At 35.6% G+C, this 21388-nt stretch overlaps 1 protein-coding gene and 1 long non-coding RNA gene across 2 annotated transcripts; both read left to right on the top strand.

Annotated features, from left to right (window-relative positions):
• Positions 741-13848, top strand: LOC107621627 (zinc finger BED domain-containing protein RICESLEEPER 4-like). Its single transcript, XM_021113871.1, has 5 exons — positions 741-755; positions 6187-6192; positions 10557-10560; positions 12461-12995; positions 13776-13848. The coding sequence occupies exons 4-5, from the start codon at positions 12465-12467 to the stop codon at positions 13806-13808; spliced, it is 564 nt and encodes a 187-aa protein (XP_020969530.1). The 5' UTR covers positions 741-755; positions 6187-6192; positions 10557-10560; positions 12461-12464; the 3' UTR covers positions 13809-13848.
• LOC110268004 lies at positions 14350-14757 on the top strand. Its single transcript, XR_002356008.1, has 3 exons — positions 14350-14426; positions 14566-14633; positions 14718-14757. It is a non-coding gene; the product is annotated as an uncharacterized LOC110268004 (long non-coding RNA).

Genomic DNA, 21388 nt, shown 5'->3' with positions numbered 1-21388 from the left:
CAAAAACAAAGGATCTAATGCTTTGAGCATCAATGGTTAGGAGGCCTAAAAGAAAAATCTTATCCTAGGCAGTTGAAATGAGCTGATACCCTGACTATATGCTTGTAGTGTGAAGGTGTCAAGTGAAAAACTTGAGATTGAGCAGTTAAAGTCGTGGTCCAAAGAAAAGAGTGTGCTTAAGAACTATGGACACCACTGGCTGGGGACTCTAGCAAAGCTGAGTCACAATCCTAAGTAGGGTTGGGCAAAAAAATCCAAATCTTGGATTTTAAACCCAATCCAAACCAAACCATTTTAAAAAAACCAATTTTAAAAAAAATCCAAACCATATTGCATCAATTTTATGGTTTGGTTTTTTAATCCAAACCATTTAACCAACTTAAATCCATATCTGGATCCAAATCCGAATTAGAATCCAAATTTGGAAAAACCCTAATTCGGTGAACACAGTTCACACATCGCGCTTTTGCTTCAACTATGGTGTCGCGCTTCTCCTTCAACTGTTGCATCTTCTCCTTCGACGCTTCTCCTTCAACTGTAGCGTCTTCTCCTTCGGCGCTTCTCCTTCAGTCTTCTCCTTTCTCGTTTGCCGTTGTCATTCTTTGGTTTCACCATCTCCGTCTTGCCGACTTGCCGTCACAGGTGTGGTCACAGCATTAGTACCATTACCTAATACTCGTAGTCTTTGTTTGCTTATGATGTTTCTACCTTCCAAACTTGTTATTCTTCTATTTTTCTTGCCACTGGGTCACAGAGTTAGTACCATTACCTCTGCTCGTTCTCCTTCTAGAGGAATTTCGGGTTGTCGTGTCTGATTTTGCAATTGATTGCATTGCAGATTTTGTTTTTCTACCCAGGAGCACAACAAAGTTCGTGAAACTGAACCAGAACAAGCAGTTCTAGAACAAGCAGAACAAGCAGTAGCCCCTGTTCTATTTCTCTGCTTCCAGGTTTTTGTCCATTTTCCTTTTTATTTTTATTAAGTTTGATTAATTTTGGTTAATTAGTTGATTTTGGTTAATTAGCTTAGTTAGATTAGTTGCTGTTAGTTGATTATCGGTGGTTAGGTTAGGATGATTTTTTAGATTGTTAGGTTTCTGATGGAATTGCTATTTTGATGAGAAACTGGGCCGAGATTGTTTGAATATTGTTTTCTTGTGTGAAAATTTACTACTTTATTGCAAAATTGCTGAAATTGTTGCTGGAACTGTGCTGTTTTGATGAGAAACTGGGCTGGGATGTTTTACTTTTATGTGGTTGCTAATTTGTGCTGTGAATCTTGTATGATTTGAATGCAAGTTTATTTTTTCTTTTCTTTATAATATGAACAAATTTGTTATTGGATTATGTTTTTGGGCTCCGACCTCCTTGATGCATAGAACTGTTTGTTAGAGAATTGACAGGTGGTTGGGTTTCTTGGTGGAACGAACCCCTTCACTTCCAAGATTCTAGATATTTTGTCAAAAGATAGATAGATAATAGATACTATACTTCTTTTCAGTAAGGTGCTAACCAAGCGACCACAGGTTTAATTTTTTCTTCTTCTCTCCTTGCGGGGTAGCATAAGGTTATGCACTAGGATGGAGTTTTGTGCATTATGGTGTTTAATAGATAGATTATTATTGTACAAGTAAAATATGACCAAATTTTTGTTCATGCCTGAATTTGTATCGTCTATTTCTGGTGCTACTTTTTTTGCTGCATGTTACGTTGACTGAATGTTATTTAGGATTTCAACTTATCCGATTAGAGGAATTATGACTGCTACTCCTATTACATGTTGTTTTCCATCCTCTTATTTTTTAACTCGAGACTATTGAATTTTTCGGAGCTTGTTTGAATATTTGTATCTCTCATCCAACGCCCTATTTTTGTTTTGTCCCTTTTTTGTATTATTTTTCATTCTTATGTGGTTGAAGAAGAAACAAAAGCTATTGATGAACGAAAGATTGACGGTTTAGAATTCAGAATAAATTCTCGTTGCAAGTATAGTTTCTAAACCAAGCAATCATCCTTTCATACAAACGTTTTGGTTGTCACAAGTAACAAACCCCTTTAAAATTGATAACCGAAGTATTCAAACCTCGGGTCGTCTTCTCAAGGAACTGCAGGGAGGTATGTTCTTATTATTGGTTATGAGTTTTGTAAATTGGGGGTTTTGAAAGTAAGGAACAAGTAATTTAAATGACAAGTAAAATAAATAAATAACTATAAAATAAACTCTTGGCAAGGTATGAAAATTCGAAAGTCCTATCCTAGTTATTCTTATGAGAATTGAATTTAACCCCACTTAGTTAACCTTTACAAAAGTAAGGGAAAGTCAAGTGGACTAATTAGTTAGATTCCCAAGTCCTAGCCAACTCCTAAGGAAAGACTAGAGTTAGTGGAATTCCAGTCAATTAGAGGAATTAATTAACAATCACGATAAGTTTAATAACTCAAGAGCCTCCAGCTAATCAATTAAAGCCAAGAATATAAAAAGCTAAATAAGAATTATAAATCTGAAATACCTCAAATTATTAATTAAGAAAATCAATCTAAACATAAAGAGTTCATAAGCCAATTTGGCAACATAAGTAATTAAAGGAAAGCATTAAAGCATCTGATAGTAAAAAGAGAAATATGAAGTAAAAGGGAATATTGAACCTGATAAAGAGTTGAAATCCTAAATTGAAATAACAAGAAATCCTAATTCCTTTAAGAGGAATCCTAATTCTAAAACCTAAGAGAGAGAAGAGAACCTCTCTCTAAAAACTACATCTAAATCATGAAAAGTGAATAATTGAAGGCCTCCCCGTGAATGGATGCATTCCCCCACTTTATAACCTCTAATCTGTGCTTTCTGGACTTGGAAATGGGCCAAAAAGAGTTTCAGAAATCGCTGGGAGCGTTTTCTGCAGTTTCTGGTGCGTGGCGTCTGTTACGCGTCCGCGTGGGTCACGCGGTCGCGTCATCTGGGAGTTTTCCTTGTCACGCGTTTGCTTCGGTCACGCGTACGAGTCATCTGCATTCTGCTCAAGGCACGCGTCCGCGTCAGTCACGCGTTTGCATCGCTGCCTTTTCGTGCTGGGCATACGGCCGCGTCGTCCATGCGTTCGCATCGCTGCCAGTTTCTTCAAAAACTCCATTTTGTGCTTTCCTTCCAATTCTGTATGTTTCTTTTCCATCCTTTAAGTCATTCCTGCCTTAGGAGATCTGAAACTACTTAACACACAAATCACGGCATCGAATGGTAATAAAGGGTAATTAAAACTGATAATTTTTAAGCATAGGAAACATGTTTTTCACATATATCACATAATAAGGAAGGGAAAGTAAAACCATGTAATTTACATGAATAAGTGAGTGAAAGATTGAATAAACCACTTAAATTGAGCACAAAATATATCATAAAATATGGGTTTATCAACCTCCCCACACTTAAACAATAGCATGTCCTCATGCTAAATCCAAGATAAAGAGTAAGGTAAAGTGGTGGAATTTCATGCAATGCAATTTACTCTAAATGCAACTACCTAAATGAGTCATGCAATTCTAGTTATTATTCACATGTATATAAAGGTTACATGTAGTTAAGTTAATTCATATCCTCAAGGAATCATATATGTATAGCCAGACCCTAGATAATGTTAAAGCACCTTTACAATTGAGATGGGTAAAAATATTTTACAGACTTGCAAGACAATTAACAATTAAGCAAAGATATATGGTGATGAGCTATTGAACCCTCACTGGATTTTGTGTTTACTCTCTAATCACTCAGTGTTTATTAGGTTAATCACTCTATTCTTTTTCTATCCTTACTTTCTATAACTTTGTTCTTCATCTAACCAATCAACAAATATGGAATATAGACATACAAAAATCATGAGGTCTTTTTCAAGGTTGTAATGGGGCCAAGGTAAAGGTGAAGGCATATGTATAAGGCTAAGTGAGCTAATAAGCGAATCCTTGATTAGTCTAAGATGTCACCTAATATACATACTTTATAAATCAAAGTTTCTTAACCTATTTGCCCAAATTTTCCCTCTTTGTATTGCAAACTCATGCATTAAATTTTAATTTTGTCCCATGTGCATTGATTCTTTTTATTTTTCAATTGGAGAATTTTTGTATCCCCTTTATTTAAATACTTGAAAAAAAAAATTTTTTTTGCACATGGTAATTCAATTGTCTTGATTTCACATGAGCATGCTTCTCAAATTTGTTCTTATTCTTTTTTTTTTAAATTCCTACTTTGTTTCGATCATCTCATGTTCCCATAAAATTCCCCACACTTAAATAATACACAATATCTATCTTAAGCTAACCAAAGATTCAACTTGGGATTTTTATTTTGTTTTTCTGCTTAAGACTAGTAATGTGGTTATAGAACAGAAGGGGATTTAGAAAGCTCAAGGGGGCTAACAAGGGTGATGTAAAAGGTAGGCTAATTTGGGATAAGTGAGGAAAAATTTAAATGATGACCTCAATCATTTCTTTGGTATGTATCTATATTCTATATTGAACATATAGATTAAAACAAAGTAAAGAACATCAGAATAAAAAAGAAGGGTAAAACACATAGGAATAAAATTTATGGTTTGAATGTAACCATACAATTAAGCTCAAACTCACAGGGCTGTGTGTTCTCCAGCTCAAAAATCATATATTAGTTATATATGTCATGCAAGTAAAAATTAAGAGTTCTCATTATTCTCAATGTAAATCTTGGGGTGGCCCTTAAAATCTTAGTGTTGTTCCTTGAAGAAATGTTGTTAACTAACTAACATGTAATGCTATATATACAAGGTGTGTGGATTGTTTTAATTTACTAACGTTTCTAGTTTACTTCCTTTTATTTTCAATTGAACCCAACTATTATATGTTAAAAGGGTAAACTTTATACTAATTAATCCACATATCCTATAACTAATAGGTTTAGAATTGCAAACTAAACTAAATGTCTAAGGTATAAACTAACGTGCAAAATGCAAAAATAAAGTAAAAATACAGCAAAAGAACAATGTGTAAGTACTAAAAAATAAAAAATAAAGATAAAAATAGAGAAAAATAAACAAATTAAGATAAAAAGAGTCTGTAGTGGTTCACCAAAAAGATATGCCAGGGATGGCTACCTCCCCACACTTAAAATAAAGCATCGTCCTCGATGCTCACTCAAGCTGGGTGTGAAGAAGTGCCATCACCAAAAGGATGGACTACTGGAGTCTCTGAGGTGGCCTGAAGGTCTGCAGACTAGACGAGGGTAGGAGGATCTGTCTGCTGCAGTGGAGGCTCTGACTGTATAGGAATCTCTGGATCTGCGGCCTGTATCTGGTGTGGCTCCTCATGCTGTGGTGCAGCCTGCTCTGGTCCTGCCTGCTCAGCCTCTCTCTGTGCATGTGTCTCATCCTCATGCTCGTCCGCCTCCTCCTCAGATGGCTCTGATGGTGTGTCAGGCTCGGAGGGGATGTCGCCGCCGGATCGGATCATCAACTTGAGGTGCTCATAGCGTCGCTTGTCGCGATGCTCAGATCGCTTATATCGCCGCCGGTTGCGGCGCTCCATCTAGTCCAGCTGTTGAAATAGGTGATGCACGAGGTGGTAAACGGGCTCTGAGGCAGGTGGAGGTGCAGTGGTGGTAGCTGGGGCAGCAGTAGATAAAGAAGGGGCAGCTGATGGTGTGGCTATCTCATTAGAAGCGGTGAGGAATTGGGGTCTGTAACCCAAAGCCTGAAACTTCCTTAGGATTTGGTGCCAGAGCCGAGCCTCATCATTCAGATACATCAGCTTGATTCCCTTAGGCATTGCTGTGTTCTTTCCCATGACCCATGGAACAGTAGGATCAAGGGCTATCCTCTGCTTGACAGCATCCCAGTCAAATCGCATAAAGCGCATATCCTCTTCAGCCTTTTGGTAACCGTCAGGCTGATCTTACTTAGGCTGAAGCTGCAGAATATCCTCAATGGCTTCCTCAGTAACCAAAATCTGTTTCCCTCTGAGGTGCACTGCATCCAGGGAAGTCTTGAAATAGTTGCAGTAAAACTCTCTGACCCAGGAAGCATTGACCTCTGTCAAGTTTCTCTCCAAGAAGAACCAGTCTCTCTATTTTATCTGATCGGAGGTGCACTGCTGTAGTTCTTCTGGAATTTTCAGAGTTCTCTCCAGGTACAGGTTCCTGGAGGTGGCAAACACTGGATACTTCAGCTCACAGTATCTGTTTGCAAATTTTACCGGATCTGTGGCAGTGAGGAGCTGGTCAGCCTTTTCCTGCGGGGTAAAGTGCTTTTCCCGCCAGGAGTCATCATGCATAATGTCCAAGATAGACATAGAGGATTCACCTCTTTGTGGTTGCCTTGCCTTTTCCTTTTCATTGAGGGTTAGACATCCTGAAAAGCAGAAATTCCAGGATATAAATGAAGAACAAAGTAGGAAAACAAGTAGGCAAATAGAATAATAGCAATATAAGCACATAGTGGCAAAAAGAGCAGTAGAATAATGAAAAGAGTTAAATAAATGTACATTTTGGATTGTTTCGGAGTTAAAAATCTGAGATGAGAAATCACAATCCAAAATATATTATAAGTAGAATACATATTAATTAAGAAAAACAATAATCATGCCATGAGTTAAAAAGTTGAAGGAGTTAGTTAAAAAGCAAAGGGAGAAGTTAGAAAGTTAAAAGTGGTTAAAAGTGAAAAAGAGGTTAGAAAGTGGAAAGCAGTGAGTTAGGAGAAAGAAATTTAAAGTAAGTGGCATGATAAATGTTTCCTAGGTAACAAGAAATTCACAAATTTAAAGAATAATCAACTCATATTCAAGCAAGGATAACAGGTTGATGATGATTCATATAGATATAGAAATAGCAAAAATTGAAATCGAATCATCAAAAGTGCAATTTATGAACCAGGAAATTGAAAGGAAAAAGAATGATGGCCCGTGCATTCATGAATTGGTTTAGTTGTAGCTAAGTAGTGCAAAATTGAAAATTGCCAAAACCAATTCCTGAATGTAAAAATGAAACAATTTGCAGAAAATTGGGCAGCATTCTGGCTAAAATTGGATGTTCCTAAGTAATAAACAGCAAGAAAAACAGTTCATATGAATTTAAATAAAGCTGCAAATAGACACAAACAGTAGGAACAGTAAAGAACAGTCTCAACAGCAGCATGAAATACGAAAGAACAGCATATGAACAATATGATCATCACAGCAACATCAGAATTGTGAAATTTATAAAATAAGTAGCAAGAACAGCGCAATTATCAGACCTAAATCCACTAACCACATCCTAGCTACCTAACCACCTAGAATCCACTACAAGCATGCATCTCTAACTAGCCTAATTTGAACATAATCGGAAAAATAAGCAACTAACTATGAAGGAAAGAGAAATTGGCGTTCGGCGAAACCTGTATGTGTAAGAGCAGAGGTGAGGGCAGAGAGATATGGTGGTAGTGAAGCGGCGGCGCTGGTGGGCACGGCGGCGCGGTGGCGGAGCAGGGTCGGGTTGGGGGTTTGGGTTAGGCGAGGGGGAGAGGAAAGAAGGGGGTGAGGGTTGTGGGTTTAGGGGGGTGGTAATGGTGGGAGGCGGTGCTGGTGGCGTGGTGGTGGTTACTGGCCGCGGTGGGGAGGGGGCAGTGGTGGTTGACGGGAGGGGAGAAGAGAAAGAAAAAGAAGGGGAGAAAGAAGAGAGGGGAGTGTCGTGGTGTGGTACAGTGGTGGCCGGCAGTGGTGGTCGGGGCTGGGTGGTTGGGCGCGGTGGTGGTGGTTGGGGAAGGTGGGTTGCAGAGAAGAAAGAAAGAAGAAGGGGGTATGGGGGGCGCGACGGGTAGGGTTTCGCGTGATAGGGGGTTAGTGATTTTGAATCCACGCAAACGCGTGGAGCACGCGATCGCGTGGCTAAGGTGAAATGGGATTGACGCGATCGCGTGATTGACACGATCGCGTGATTGACGCGATCGCATGGAATGGGTAAAAGATGAATGACGCAGACGCGTGATGCACATGATCGTGTCGCTCAAATTTGTGCTAGACGCACACTTCCAGCGTCGTTTCAGCGCAACTCTCTGTCTCCATTTAGGGGGCCATAATATCCATGCGACGCGGATGCGTCGCTCACGCTTTCGCGTGGGATAGGTGTTTTGCAAGTGACGCGTTCGCATCAAGGATGCGAACACGTGGGTCGTTTTGTGCTAAACGCACACCAGCCGCACGATTCCAGCCCAGATTTCTGGGCGTTGGATTTTTACGCCGATTTCTAGATCACGCGTTCGCGTGAGTGACGCGGACGCGTGGGAGGTGTTTTTCACAACTGACGCGAACGCGTTAGCGACGCGGTCGCGTGGAACAATTCGTGCCAAAGGCACGCCTCCAGCCAAGCTTTCGCGTGACTTTCTGTTCACTTTCCTTTTCTTCCTAATGCACTTGTGACGCGGACGCGTCAGCGACGCTTATGCGTCGCGTGCTTTTTTTTATGAAATTATGCAATTATGCAGTATGCAATGCTAATGCAAATGCTATGAATAATATCCAGGTTCAACGAAAATAAAACAATATAAAAATAAACAAAACGAAATAAAAATGAAACAGGAACGATCATACCATGGTGGGTTGTCTCCCACCTAGCACTTTTAGTTAAAGTCCTTAAGTTGGACATTTGATGAGCTTCCTGTTATGGTGGCTTGTGCTTAAATTCATCCAGAAATCTCCACCAATGTTTGGAATGCCAACAGCCTCCGAGGTCCCAAACTAGGCATGTAAAGCTTTTGAGCAGCTTCAAACAGATTCTCAGGCTCCCGGGGTGACGAATGTCAGAATAGATTCCAGGATCCCAAACTTTGCTTTTAAATCCGCCTTCATCCTGACCTATATCCTTCCATCCGGGCGGTTTAGGAATGGTATTCTCACCAAGATGACCAAACGCCTACTGAGACCCATTCAATTGAACTTGGTACCAATCTGCGCACTTCGAATTGAAGCGTGGAACCTTATTGAATCTTGCACACCAGCTCTGAGTACGAGCCATTTCCCTCTTGCTCTTAAAGCCGCAGAGAGTTCTAAGCTGGCCATCTGTTTCAAGCAAACCATATTCAAGTGGAAAGGTAAAGATAAAGGTTAAGGATTGTACCCACTTGAAGCTTGTAATAGGTGGTAATGGCCTTGGGATAGGTGTTTTTAGTGGTTCTGTAAGCTCTACTCCCTTGTATTCTTCTGTGAATTCCTCCACTTTGTTGCGAAAATCTTCAACTGCAACTGTGTCCTGATCAAAGTCTTCTATGTCTTCCTCGTCACTCAAGTCATACGTTGGAGGTTGAGAGAAATCTACCTCGACATCATCTTCGTATTCACTTGGATAAGGTTCTTCAGGTTCTAGGAGTTCAGTTGCGGATGTGAGTTCGTGACTAGGAGAGCTTGATTCATGATCATCACTGCCTATAGAATCAACTTCTTGGTCTGTTCCGCCCAATTCCTCACAAGGTATATGCTTTGGAGGTTGTGCACTGTCCTCTTTAGTATCAATTTCGAACTTCTCAGCGAAATCCTTTACAGTTCTCCATTCCCATGGAGGTTCAGCATCTCTTAAATTTTCAACCACTTCTTCCTCTACAACTATCATGGCTTCCTCCACTAGTTCTAATACAAAGCCATGCTCCTCATTGTCCACCGAAGTTTCTAGTGTCTCCTTCATGCTACGCTCTTCTTTTGATTCTCCACATGTAGCCATGGGAGTACTTTGAGTGCTCAGATGTCGGGAGGCTGTTATATTTACTACCTCAGTTAAGGCAGTAGTGAGTTCCAGTATGCCCTTTTGCATCCTCTCTTGCCCTTGAAGAAGAACACGAAGTTTGTCATTCATTGGAGGTTGGGGTGGGTATGAGGGTTCATTGGTTGGGAGAGAGGGTTCAAAATAAGAATGTGGTGGTTCTCGGGAGTAATTGGATTGGGATTGTGGTGGATAAGGGTCATACGGTGGTGAATGGTTAAAAAGAAATTGTGAGTGTGGTGGTTCAAATCTACGTTGAGAGGATGGTCTATAAGCACAGGGTGGGGCTTGTTGGTAATTACAAGGTGGTCCACCATATCTATTAGCTTGGTATGCATTGTAAAGTGGTCCTCGTCTGTTGTGATACTGTGGAGGGTGTTGTTGCCTAAAGGGTTGATCAAGTCCTCGTGGTTCCATCCATCTTTGATTGCTCTGACCTTGATGCATGTTCCTGCTATAGCTTTCGTTCCCTTCAACAATATTAGAACCAAACTCAAAGCGAGAGGGGTGAGAATTCATAGTAGCTAATAGAAATAAAAGGGAAAAACAAAAACAAATAAACAATTAAAAGAAAAATATTTACAATAACCAATAATAAGGCACACGTTTGCAGTTCCCCAGTAACGGCGCCATTTTGATGAACGGAAGATTGACGATTTAGAATTCAGAATAAATTCTCGTTACAAGTATAGTTTCTAAACCAAGCAATCATCCTTTCATACAAACGTTTTGGTTGTCACAAGTAACAAACCCCTTTAAAATTGATAACCGAAGTATTCAAACCTCGGGTCGTCTTCTCAAGGAACTGCAGGGAGGTATGTTCTTATTATTGGTTATGAGTTTTGTAAATTGGGGGTTTTGAAAGTAAGGAACAAGTAATTTAAATGACAAGTAAAATAAATAAATAACTATAAAATAAACTCTTGACAAGGTATGAAAATTCGAAAGTCCTATCCTAGTTATTCTTATGAGAATTGAATTTAACCCCACTTAGTTAACCTTTACAAAAGTAAGGGAAAGTCAAGTGGACTAATTAGTTAGATTCCCAAGTCCTAGCCAACTCCTAAGGAAAGACTAGAGTTAGTGGAATTCCAGTCAATTAGAAAAATTAATTAACAATAACGATAAGTTTAATAACTCAAGAGCCTCCAGTTAATCAATTAAAGCCAAGAATATAAAAAGCTAAATAAGAATTATAAATCTAAAATACCTCAAATTATTAATTAAGAAAATCAATCTAAACATAAAGAGTTCATAAGCCAATTTGGCAACATAAGTAATTAAAGGAAAGCATTAAAGCATCTGACAGTAAAAAGAGAAATATGAAGTAAAAGGGAATATTGAACCCGATAAAGAGTTGAAATCCTAAATTGAAATAACAAGAAACCCTAATTCCTTTAAAAGGAATCCTAATTCTAAAACCTAAGAGAGAGGAGAGAACCTCTCTCTAAAAACTACATCTAAATCATGAAAAGTGAATAATTGAAGGCCTCCTCATGAATGGATGCATTCCCCCACTTTATAACCTCTAACCTTTGCTTTCTAGACTTGGATCTGGGCCAAAAAGGGTTTCAAAAATTGCTGGGAGCGTTTTCTGCAGTTTCTGGTGCGTGGCGTCTGTTACGCATCCGCGTGGGTCATGCGGTCGCGTCATCTGGGAGTTTTCCTTGTCACACGTTCGCTTCGGTCACGCGTACGCGTCATCTGCGTTCTGCTCAAGGCACGCGTCCGCGTCAGTCACGCGTTCGCATCGCTGCCTTTTTGCGCTGGGCATGCGGCCGCGTCGTCCATGCGTTTGCGTCGCTGCCAGTTTCTTCAAAAACTCCATTTTGTGCTTTCCTTCCAGTTCTGTATGTTTCCTTTCCATCCTTTAGGTCATTTCTGCCTTAGGAGATCTGAAACTACTTAACACACAAATCACGGCATCGAATAGTAATAAAGGGTAATTAAAACTGATAGTTTTTAAGCATAGGAAACATGTTTTTCACATATATCACATAATAAGGAAGGGAAAGTAAAACCATGCAATTTACATGAATAAGTGGGTGAAGAATTGAATAAACCACTTAAATTGAGCACAAAATATATCATAAAATATGGGTTTATCAGCTATATCGAAGCTTTACTTCTACTATGAGGGAGTGGCTTTAGTCTTTAGCAGGGAAAGGTTGCTAAATAATATAACAAGATATTTTATTGCAAAATTTAATATTGTTTTGGGTTCTTAGCAGATTCATATAGAGAAAGTTCGTATATCCTCTTTTTGTATAGTTGCTGTTGTTCCTCACCAATCTTATGATTTCGTTGCCAAACTAATTGTGACTTGTTTGGCTCGTGCTCCGTGCAAAAAATTTAGTATTTTTTGCTTAGACTGTTTAAGTTTATGTGAAATAGCCTCATAATCCATGTTCATATATCTCTTTGCAAATATCATATTATTTTAATAAAATGCAAGACACTAAGTTAGTACAATCAGTTGTTTGTCTCTCCTTGGGCTGTGTATAGTTTATGAATCATGCTGAAATCATTCTTAATATGAAGTTTTAATTTCATAATCTTTGGGCCGTGTTTTCTTTGCAAGATATATGAACATGGATTAGTTTATGAATCATGCTGAAGCTTTATTGGCTGCTATTTCTTTGGATTAGTTTGTGTTAATTTTAGCATGTTTGGAACCAAATTTTGAGTTATGTACACCTTTCTTTATATGCAAAGCAAGATGACTGAAAATAGTAATATTGAAGCAGCAGGGATGTCCACTAGCACTCAACCATCTTCTCCACCGTCAGGTGTTCGTAAGAATCGGTTAGCTGTTTGGGATCATTTTGATATAGAGAATGCTACTGAGAAGAAGGCTAAATGCGAATATTGTGGTAGCTTAATACAATATGGGAATGGAACCATCTCAACGGGTGGTCATTTGAGAAGATGCAAGCAAAATCCTAATAATTATTCGAACAAAAGAAGAAAAGCAATGACCATATTGACTATAGATGAGCGTGGTGTTTTAAATTCACCCAGTGCTTCCAAATTTGACCAAGAGGAGGCTCGAAGGGCACTTGTGGAAATGTTTATTGGGGAAGAGCTACCATTTTGCTTCGTTGAAAGCCCAAAATTTCGAAGATTTGTGCATGCCCTACAAGCAAGATTCAAAGTTCCTTCACGGACTACATTAGCACGTGACATTGGAGCCTTTTATGCTGAAGAGAAGATGAAGTTGCAAGATTTTCTCTCGGCAAATTGTGGTAGAGTATGTCTAACCACTGACACTTGGACTTCAATTCAAAATTTTACTTATATGAGTTTGACAGCACACTTTGTTGATTTGTATTGGAAATTACATAAAAAAATACTTAATTTTTGTCAAGTGACAAGTCATTCAAGAGAGGTTATAGAAGCAACAATTGAATCTTGTTTAAATAATTGGAATTTGAATCGGGTATTTAGTGTGATAGTTGATAATGCCTCGTCTAATGATGCGGCAATTAAATATCTGAAGTAGCGATTGAGTTCTTGGAATAGCATTATTTTGAATGGTGAATTTATTCATATGAGATGTTGTACACATATTATAAACTTAATTGTAAAAGAAGGGTTGAAAGAGATTGATGAATCAGTCTTGAGGATTCGTAGTGCAGTAAAATATGTTAGATCTTCTTCATCTAGAGCTAGTAGGTTTCAAAAGTGTGTTGAACTAGAAAAAATCCAATATAAAGGCTTACCTTGCATGGATGTTGAGAGTAGGTGGAACTCTACCTATCAAATATTAGAGGTAGCATCGCAAAGCATTTGAGTTGCTTGCTTTGAAAGATAATACCTATATAGGAGAGATGAATGGAGGAAAAGGGAGAGGTGTTCCTTCTGATTCAGACTGGGAGTATGCTGAGTCCATTGTACCATTTTTGCGAGTGTTCAGTGATGCCACTATACGTGTTTTTGGTACCTTATATGTTACCAGTGATATGTATATGAAGGAAGTATTTGCAATTGGACGATTTATTTGTCATTCTTGTGATTCTGTTGATTTTAGTACTATGTCAATGGCAGAAAGGATGAGGGTTAAGTATGAGAAGTATTGGGACAATCCTGATTCAGTGAAATATGTTGTTATTGATTGCTATCATACTTAATCCAATGGCAAAGATTGAGTATGTCAATTATTTCTTGGATTACTTATTTGGAGAAGAAAAAGGAGGCGAATTGAAGTCAAAGTTGTCCAAGTGCATAAAATTACTTTATCAGCAATACCAAAGTTCTGAGGAAGCAAGTGAAGCTGATACGCAAGATGTTCAAGCCAACAACATTAATACCGATCTTCATGGCATGGACTTTTTTCTACAAGCAACCGGTCGTAGAACAAATACAAGATCTAAACTTGATAAATATTTACAAGAAGAATGCGAGCGATACTCTCATAAGTTTGATATACTAAACTGGTGGAAGGTCAACTCAACCCGATTTTTAATTCTTGAAAATATGGCTCGTGAGGTATTTGCTATACCTGTTTCTACGGTAGCTTCAGAGTCTGCATTTAGTACTGGAGGAAGAGTCCTCGATCCATACCGCATTTTCTTAACATCTAGAATGGTAGAGGCCTTAGTCTTCATAGGAGATTGGCTTAAGGAAGATCTTTTCTCTGCTTTAGATGATGATGGTGAAGTTCTTCAACAAGTTGATCAAGGTATAGAATTTTTTTCATATTTCTTCTCATTTTATTTTATTTTTGTTTTTGTCGTCTTTCTATTTTAAAATTTAGGTATTAGTTACCAATTAAAAGTTGTTAAATATAGACTTGATAATTAATTTGATTCCCTTGGCAGATATATTTTCCTCTAAAGATGGTGCTTGTTCTATGGCGGCATCAATTGATAATCTTGATGATGACTAGGTATGCTTAATATTCTCATTTGGTTTAATACTTTCATTCAAAGATTTGTTTTAAAATGACAAAGGTATATTTTGTTATTTGCAGATATATTTTCCTCAAAGGTTGTGGTTGTTTGATGATTTTATTGGCAACTTGGCATCTTTTGATACTTTGTGGTTGTTGTTTTAGAGAGATTTTTTGGAGGTATCTTTTTTATGTTTTGAGAATGATTAAATGTTATATAGATTAGCTATTGTCATTAGATTTATAAAGAACTAAATTTTAGTTGTAATGAACCTATACACTTTAAAATGACTTTAGTATTAATTTTAATTTTAAAACAATTATGGTTTGAAAATTAAATTTCTAAAAACTGGTTTTAAAAATGGATTTTTTATTAAAATATCTGGTTTGAAAATTGGATTTTTAAAAACTAGTTTTAAAATTGGATTTTTAGTTGAAGAAACTGGTTTTAAAACTAGATTTTCAAAAATTGGTTTTAAAACTGGATTTTTAGTTAAGAAATCCGGATTTTAGATTTTGATTTAAAAAAATCGGATTTAAAACCGATTTGTAAGTAAAACCGGATTTAAATTCTAAAACCCGTTTAAAACCGGTTTTTGTTTTTTCAAATAGGTTTAGAACCGATTTCTCTCTTCAATCCAGTTCCGGTTTGGTTTCATGAACCATAAAACTGGTTCTGAAGTGAATCCAGTTTAGATTTATAAAAATCCAAACCATGCCCACCCTTAATCCTAAGGGCTTCACCCAGTTAAAGTGTCTGTGTCATTTATGTATCCGGTGGTAATACTGGAAAACAAAGTGCTTAGGGTCACGGCCAAGACTCTAAAGAAGCTGTGTTCAAGAATCAAAAAGAACTTAACTAAGAAAATCAATAGTATCATCTGGAATCTGAGTTCCTAAAGATACTAATCATTCTGAGCTTCAATGGAAAGTGGGATGCCAAAACTATTCAGAAGCAAAAAGCTACTAGTCCCACTCATCTAATTGAAATTGAGCTTCATTGAAAACTCTGAGATTTATTGTATTTTTCTCTTCTTTTTATCCTACTTTGTTTTTGGTTGCTTGGGGACAAGCAACAGTTTAAGTTTGGTGTTCTGATGAGCGGATATTTTATACGCTTTTTGGCATCATTTTCATATAATTTTTATTATGTTTTGTTTAAGTTTTATTAAGTTTTCATAGGTTTTAGTGAAAAATTTACATTTTTGGATTCTACTTTGAGTTTGTGTGTTTTATGGTGATTTCAAATATTTTCTAACTAAAATTGAGGAGCTTGAGCAAAAGTCTGATTCATAAGCAGAGAAAGGACTGCAGATGCTGTCAGGATCTGTCCTCCGTGCACTCGAAAGAGCTTTTCTAGAGCTACAGAAGTCAAAATGGCGCTCTCTCAACGGCTATGAAAAGCTAACATCCAGGGCTTTCCAGAAATATATAATAGTCCATACTTTGCTTTGGAAATGAAGGCCCAAAGTTGCGTTCAATGCCAGCCATCAGCCCTATTCCTGGCATCCAGTGCCCACACGGGAGCAGCTGGCATCCAATGCCCAAAAGGGGATCCCTAACCAGCGTTCAACGCCCCTAAGGGACACTATCACGTAGAAGACACTCAAACTCAACCCAAACACTCACCAAGTGGGATCCAGAAGTGGATTTTTGCATTATCAACTTAGTTTACCTTATTTCTGTAATCATTAGTTAGCATATTAGTATATATATACAAGAGTTCACTCTTGTTAGAGCACTCTTGCCCATTCAAACCTTTCATTGTATTTTTCAGTCAGCATGAGTTACTAACCTCCTAAGGTTAAGGTTAGGAGCTTTGCTGAGTTTCATGGATCAATAATATTACTGTTTTCATTTAATATGTCTGATTCTATTCTCTTATGCAACATTGTTCTTCATCTCATGATGTGAGGGTGACACGTGACAATCACCCTTATTCTACATGGGTTCCGTGCGATTCCTGACCCGGATAGCGTTGAACTAAAGCTAGAGATTGTATTGCGGATTCTAATAAAGCTTCTGAGCAACTTTGGATATGTGATATATAATCCCGTTGACTATGGGTGCGTGAAGTTTCTGTGGCATTAAGGCTAGAGTCAGAGAAGCAGTACTTTCTGATCCGGAAGATCTACCTTGTGTGTGCCACCTTGAGTAGGATCGTGAAGGGGAGTGAATTGCTTAGAGTTTCATCTTCTGCTACAGTGAAAAACCTAGAGATAGCTTGATGAGAGGACATGAGTCATCTCAACGTGGTGGATTGTTGCAATAGAGGAGGTTAACGTGATAAGAGGACATGAGTTAATCACTTATGGCTGCCATTGAAGGAATCAGAAGGTTATTGAAGAAGACAATAAGAAAAGTTAATCCGGAAAGACAAAGCATCTTCGAAGCCTCAACCATTCTATCACCATTGAATTCCTAACTACCTAGTAACGTTCTATTTATCTGTTTTATATGCTTTTCGTGACAAACTATAATTTCTATCCGCCTAACTAAGATCTGCAAGCTGTCCACTGCTTGCTTAAACCAACAATCCTCGTGGGATCGATCCTAACTCACCTCAGGTATTACTTGGATGACCCGATATACTTTCCAGTCTATCTATGCGAATTCTGCGGAGCCAATTTCATGCACCAGGGATTATTGGTTATTGTAATTGAATATGAGTTTTGCTAATGGAAGAAGAAGAATTTTTGTTCTAAGCTGTGTTGATGGTTCTGAATTTTGATGATGATAATGATTTTCTTATTTCTTGTTAGGGACAATAGTTTTGGTGATGAATTGTTGTTTTGGTGTTGATTTGTGTGTAGCTGTTTATGTAGGTTGGATTTTTTTGTCTGATACATGAACAGATGGTGATGAGGTGATAGTCGATGGGGTGATGCAGATGGTGATGGAATCAGGTGGGGTGATGGGGTTTAGGTGAGAAGAAAAAGAGGGACATTTTTGTTACCTAAGGTATTAATCTTTCGAAAAAGGACAATTTTAAAACTACCTTAAACCTTAGGGACAATTCTATATGCGAAAAAAGGTTGGGGATGAAAAATAATAAAAATTGACATAAACATTATATAAAAGATTAATATCAAATATAATAAAAGTTGGGGATGAAAAATAATAAAAGTTGATATTAAAATAATATCAAATATATTATATCTTCTTAAAAGATTAATATTATATAGATACTACTATTTTAGTTACTATAAATATAAACTATTAACTTATAAAAAAGTTGACATTGTTAAGTAACTCCTCAACTTTTGACACTACTTGCAATAATTCTTAATCTTTCTTTGGATCAACATATGAACTTCTATTTTTTCAAATAATAAAATTTTTATGATTTTTTAAAGTTTCGATTAATTTTTTAAGGATTTAGGATTTAGAATTTTTTTAATATTTTGAAGANAATAAAAAAAGTAAATTAAATAAATAAAATGTAAAATTTTAATAAGATTTAAATTGTAAAATTGTTAACTTTAGTATAAATTTCATAAAATCGATTGACTCATTTAAAGTTATAATATCAAAAAATTTTAAGAATTAAATCGAAATTCTAGGTATTATGAACATGAGTGCAGCTGGTACATGCGCAGTAGTTTATAATCTCCTAATTATATAAAAAATTATAATTTTATGCATTGTTATTATAGAAAATTTACAAACATCTATTATTATTGGGTGTTATAAATTAAAGTATTAAAGTATATACTCTAAAACAAAGCATACATATTGTGATGGTTTTCTTTTTTAACATTTGTGCGATTCTAAATGTCACTAAATAGTATTGCGGTGGTTTTTTACTTAGATAGGAATTGATTATTTGATAGTTAAGACAAAGCAAACTAATTTTATTTACCTACTTTCATTGTTTTTTATCTACAAATTGAAGTGTATCAATGCTTATTCTGAAATCACGGTTTGGTGATAATTAATACACCATATGTATGTATATATAGATATATGTAGTTATGGAAAAATAATTAGCTAAAATGTTGGTTTAATTCTTAAAATTTTTTAATGTGTATTAAAAATCTGAAGGTTTTATTTGTTCAATTTGTGTTTTTATTTTAATATTTTCAGTTTTCAGAAATTGTGAAAAAAAAATAAATTTTTATTATGGTTTAATTACTCTGTTAGTCCCTATATAATTTTATCAAATTTACAATTAGATTTCTATACTTTTTTGTTCTTTTCAATTAGGTCCCTACATTACTTTTAATTTTGTAATTAAGTCCTTTTCATGTAAAAAATATTAAAATTAAAGAAATATTTCTTTCAAAAAATATGTGGTTAAAGATCTAATTAGGTTATTAATTTTGGATACGTTCAATTTGCGGAGAAATATTCAATTAATTCTTACATTTTTTACACTAAAAAAGACTTAACTACAAAATTAAAAGTAGCGTAAGGACTTAATTAAAAGAAAAAAAATTATAAAGACTTAATAACTACAAATTTAATAAAGTTATAAGACCAACAGAATAATTAAATATTTTATTATTTGTACTATTTTCTCTTATTTTCTCATAAAATTATAAAAAAATGCTAAAAATAAAAATGCAAACGAAATGCACTCTAAATAAGTTAATCAATTTTAAATGTGTAATAAATTTTATCATTTAAATCATATTCAAATTTCATATTTCATATACTTAATATATTCTTTTAATTAATTTATAATAAAAAGTAAAAAATGCGTGAAGTTTATTTAGAGCTAATAATGAGGATGGTAAAGAAGAAAGAATAGTGTTAGGGTATATGATTGGGATGAAAAGTCAAAGGTGTACATACATATACATGGAGGTTTTGGTGGGGAGGGTGGTGACATAATTTCACCTAAAGCATGTGGTTGTTAAGCATAGACTTTACATGTATTATCAGTTGTAATGTCTCATTCACCTTTATAAAGGAAAAATAAAAGGGGGGAACAACACACATTGTAATTGATTCTTTTATGTAAACTTTATTAATGTAAACAATATGGACAGTATTTATTTTATTTTATTGCCATATAATCTAATCTTACAAAATTATGCACTCATGTACTCATAGAAGCAACCAAGATAATTGGATGCATTTTCATTTTCATTTTATTTTATTTTTACTCCAGTTAGTAGATCTACCTTTTCTTTTTCTTTTCTTTCTTTATTTTTTTTTCTTTTCTTTTTGTCACTTAATTAATTAGTTGAGTAGAACTTAAGACAATCAAGTGCTATAAGTTATAAATTATGTTGAAATAATTCGGAATATGCATGGATATAATGCTGAAAATGAGGAAATATATATTTTTTTTTAATTGTTGGCAAATAACATTTTTCTAGCTTTGGACAATTAATTTCAGTTTTTCACAATTAAAAAGCCCATGAATATCCGACTCAAACAAAAAGCCCACCTTATCATACTACCTTAATGGATAGTAATAACACTAATGGGTTCCACAAGTTGATACTCCTATTCAGTAGTTGAGTGAGGTATTCCTCTAAAAAATATAGCTATACACTATGATGCATGAACACTGACACCGACTCGAGACACGACACGACACAGGACACGCCAACACGCGAATTTTAAAATCTTACATGACATGGGGACACGCATACATATAAAATATAAAGTATTTTTTAGATAAATCGTAATGATATTTTGATATTTTATTGATATTAAAATATAAATTGAATTTTTTAATTATTTTTAATGTCTTATTTTAATTATATCAAGTATTTAAAATATTTTTGTTTTAATAAACAATAATATATACTATATCTAAATTTATTTTAAGAATATTTGTTAAGAATAAGACTAGACACGCTGACACGTGATGGTATTTAGGTGTGTCCGAAAAAGAATTTTTTATTTTTTATTAAGACACGGTTGGACACAGCAGACACGCGTGTCGATGAGTGTCGTGTCTAAAATGTGTCTTTTTTTTATCATTCAAAGAACCTGTTTGTAATAATTATCTTTTTTTTATTCATTTGGTCAACGTCCTCTCACACCACTATTGCGTATTGTTATTTATCCGATATAGAATAAAATAGTTCTACTTTTTTTTTTTTGTTCCTACTGAATAGAATTGTTCCATTTTTCTTAAAAATCTAGAATAAATATAAATCCTTTACCAGATATAATTGACTACAAACAGAATTTCATAATATATTTTTTAGTATCTTTTTTCTAGTGCAATAAAATTATATAGTGTCTATTTTTTGCTGATAAAAAAAAAGAGATACACATAGACACAACAACTCAACAAAATATCTGTATTTCATAAACTATACACGTGTCACTTCAAGGTGAATTTAAAAAAAATATCTGTAAATTTAAATACTAAAAAAGAGAATTAGTGTAAATACTAAAAAGAGAATTGAAGGGGAAGTTAAAAAGTACACTAATTCACGACAATAAAGGAGAAGAGTACGCTCTGATGGACTGATGCGATAGAAAACAGGATTTTAATTAAAATTTTAATTAAAACATAGACAAATGGATTACTTACTATTTTAATTGAGATAAAAATGGACTAGTATTATTTTTAATGGGCTACTTACTAACACTAGCAATTATCAATAGTCCAAAAACTATCTTCTTTTTCAATGGGCTAGTATTATTATAATTTTTTTTTTTGTACACGGTATTCTCCAACTCAATAGGTTAAGAATTAATCCGTCGCGGATCTGAGTTCCATTTAAGGGTCTGTCGCTGGTCAATAAATTACTGTATGTATAAGACGGAATTCGAACCAGTAT

This window comes from Arachis ipaensis, chromosome B10, assembly GCF_000816755.2.
Source record: "Arachis ipaensis cultivar K30076 chromosome B10, Araip1.1, whole genome shotgun sequence".
Classification (NCBI taxonomy): Eukaryota; Viridiplantae; Streptophyta; class Magnoliopsida; order Fabales; family Fabaceae; genus Arachis; species Arachis ipaensis.
The sequence above is the reverse complement of the archived record's forward strand: the minus strand, read 5'-3'. Positions and strand labels throughout refer to the sequence as shown.

Bases quoted from the DNA above. Each gene is read 5' to 3' on its own strand.
- LOC107621627 (XM_021113871.1), top strand. From the start codon at position 12,465: ATGACTGAAAATAGTAATATTGAAGCAGCAGGGATGTCCACTAGCACT. The intron at 12,996-13,775 runs GTATGTCTAACC...TGTTGATTTTAG, and splicing joins TCTCGGCAAATTGTGGTAGA to TACTATGTCAATGGCAGAAA.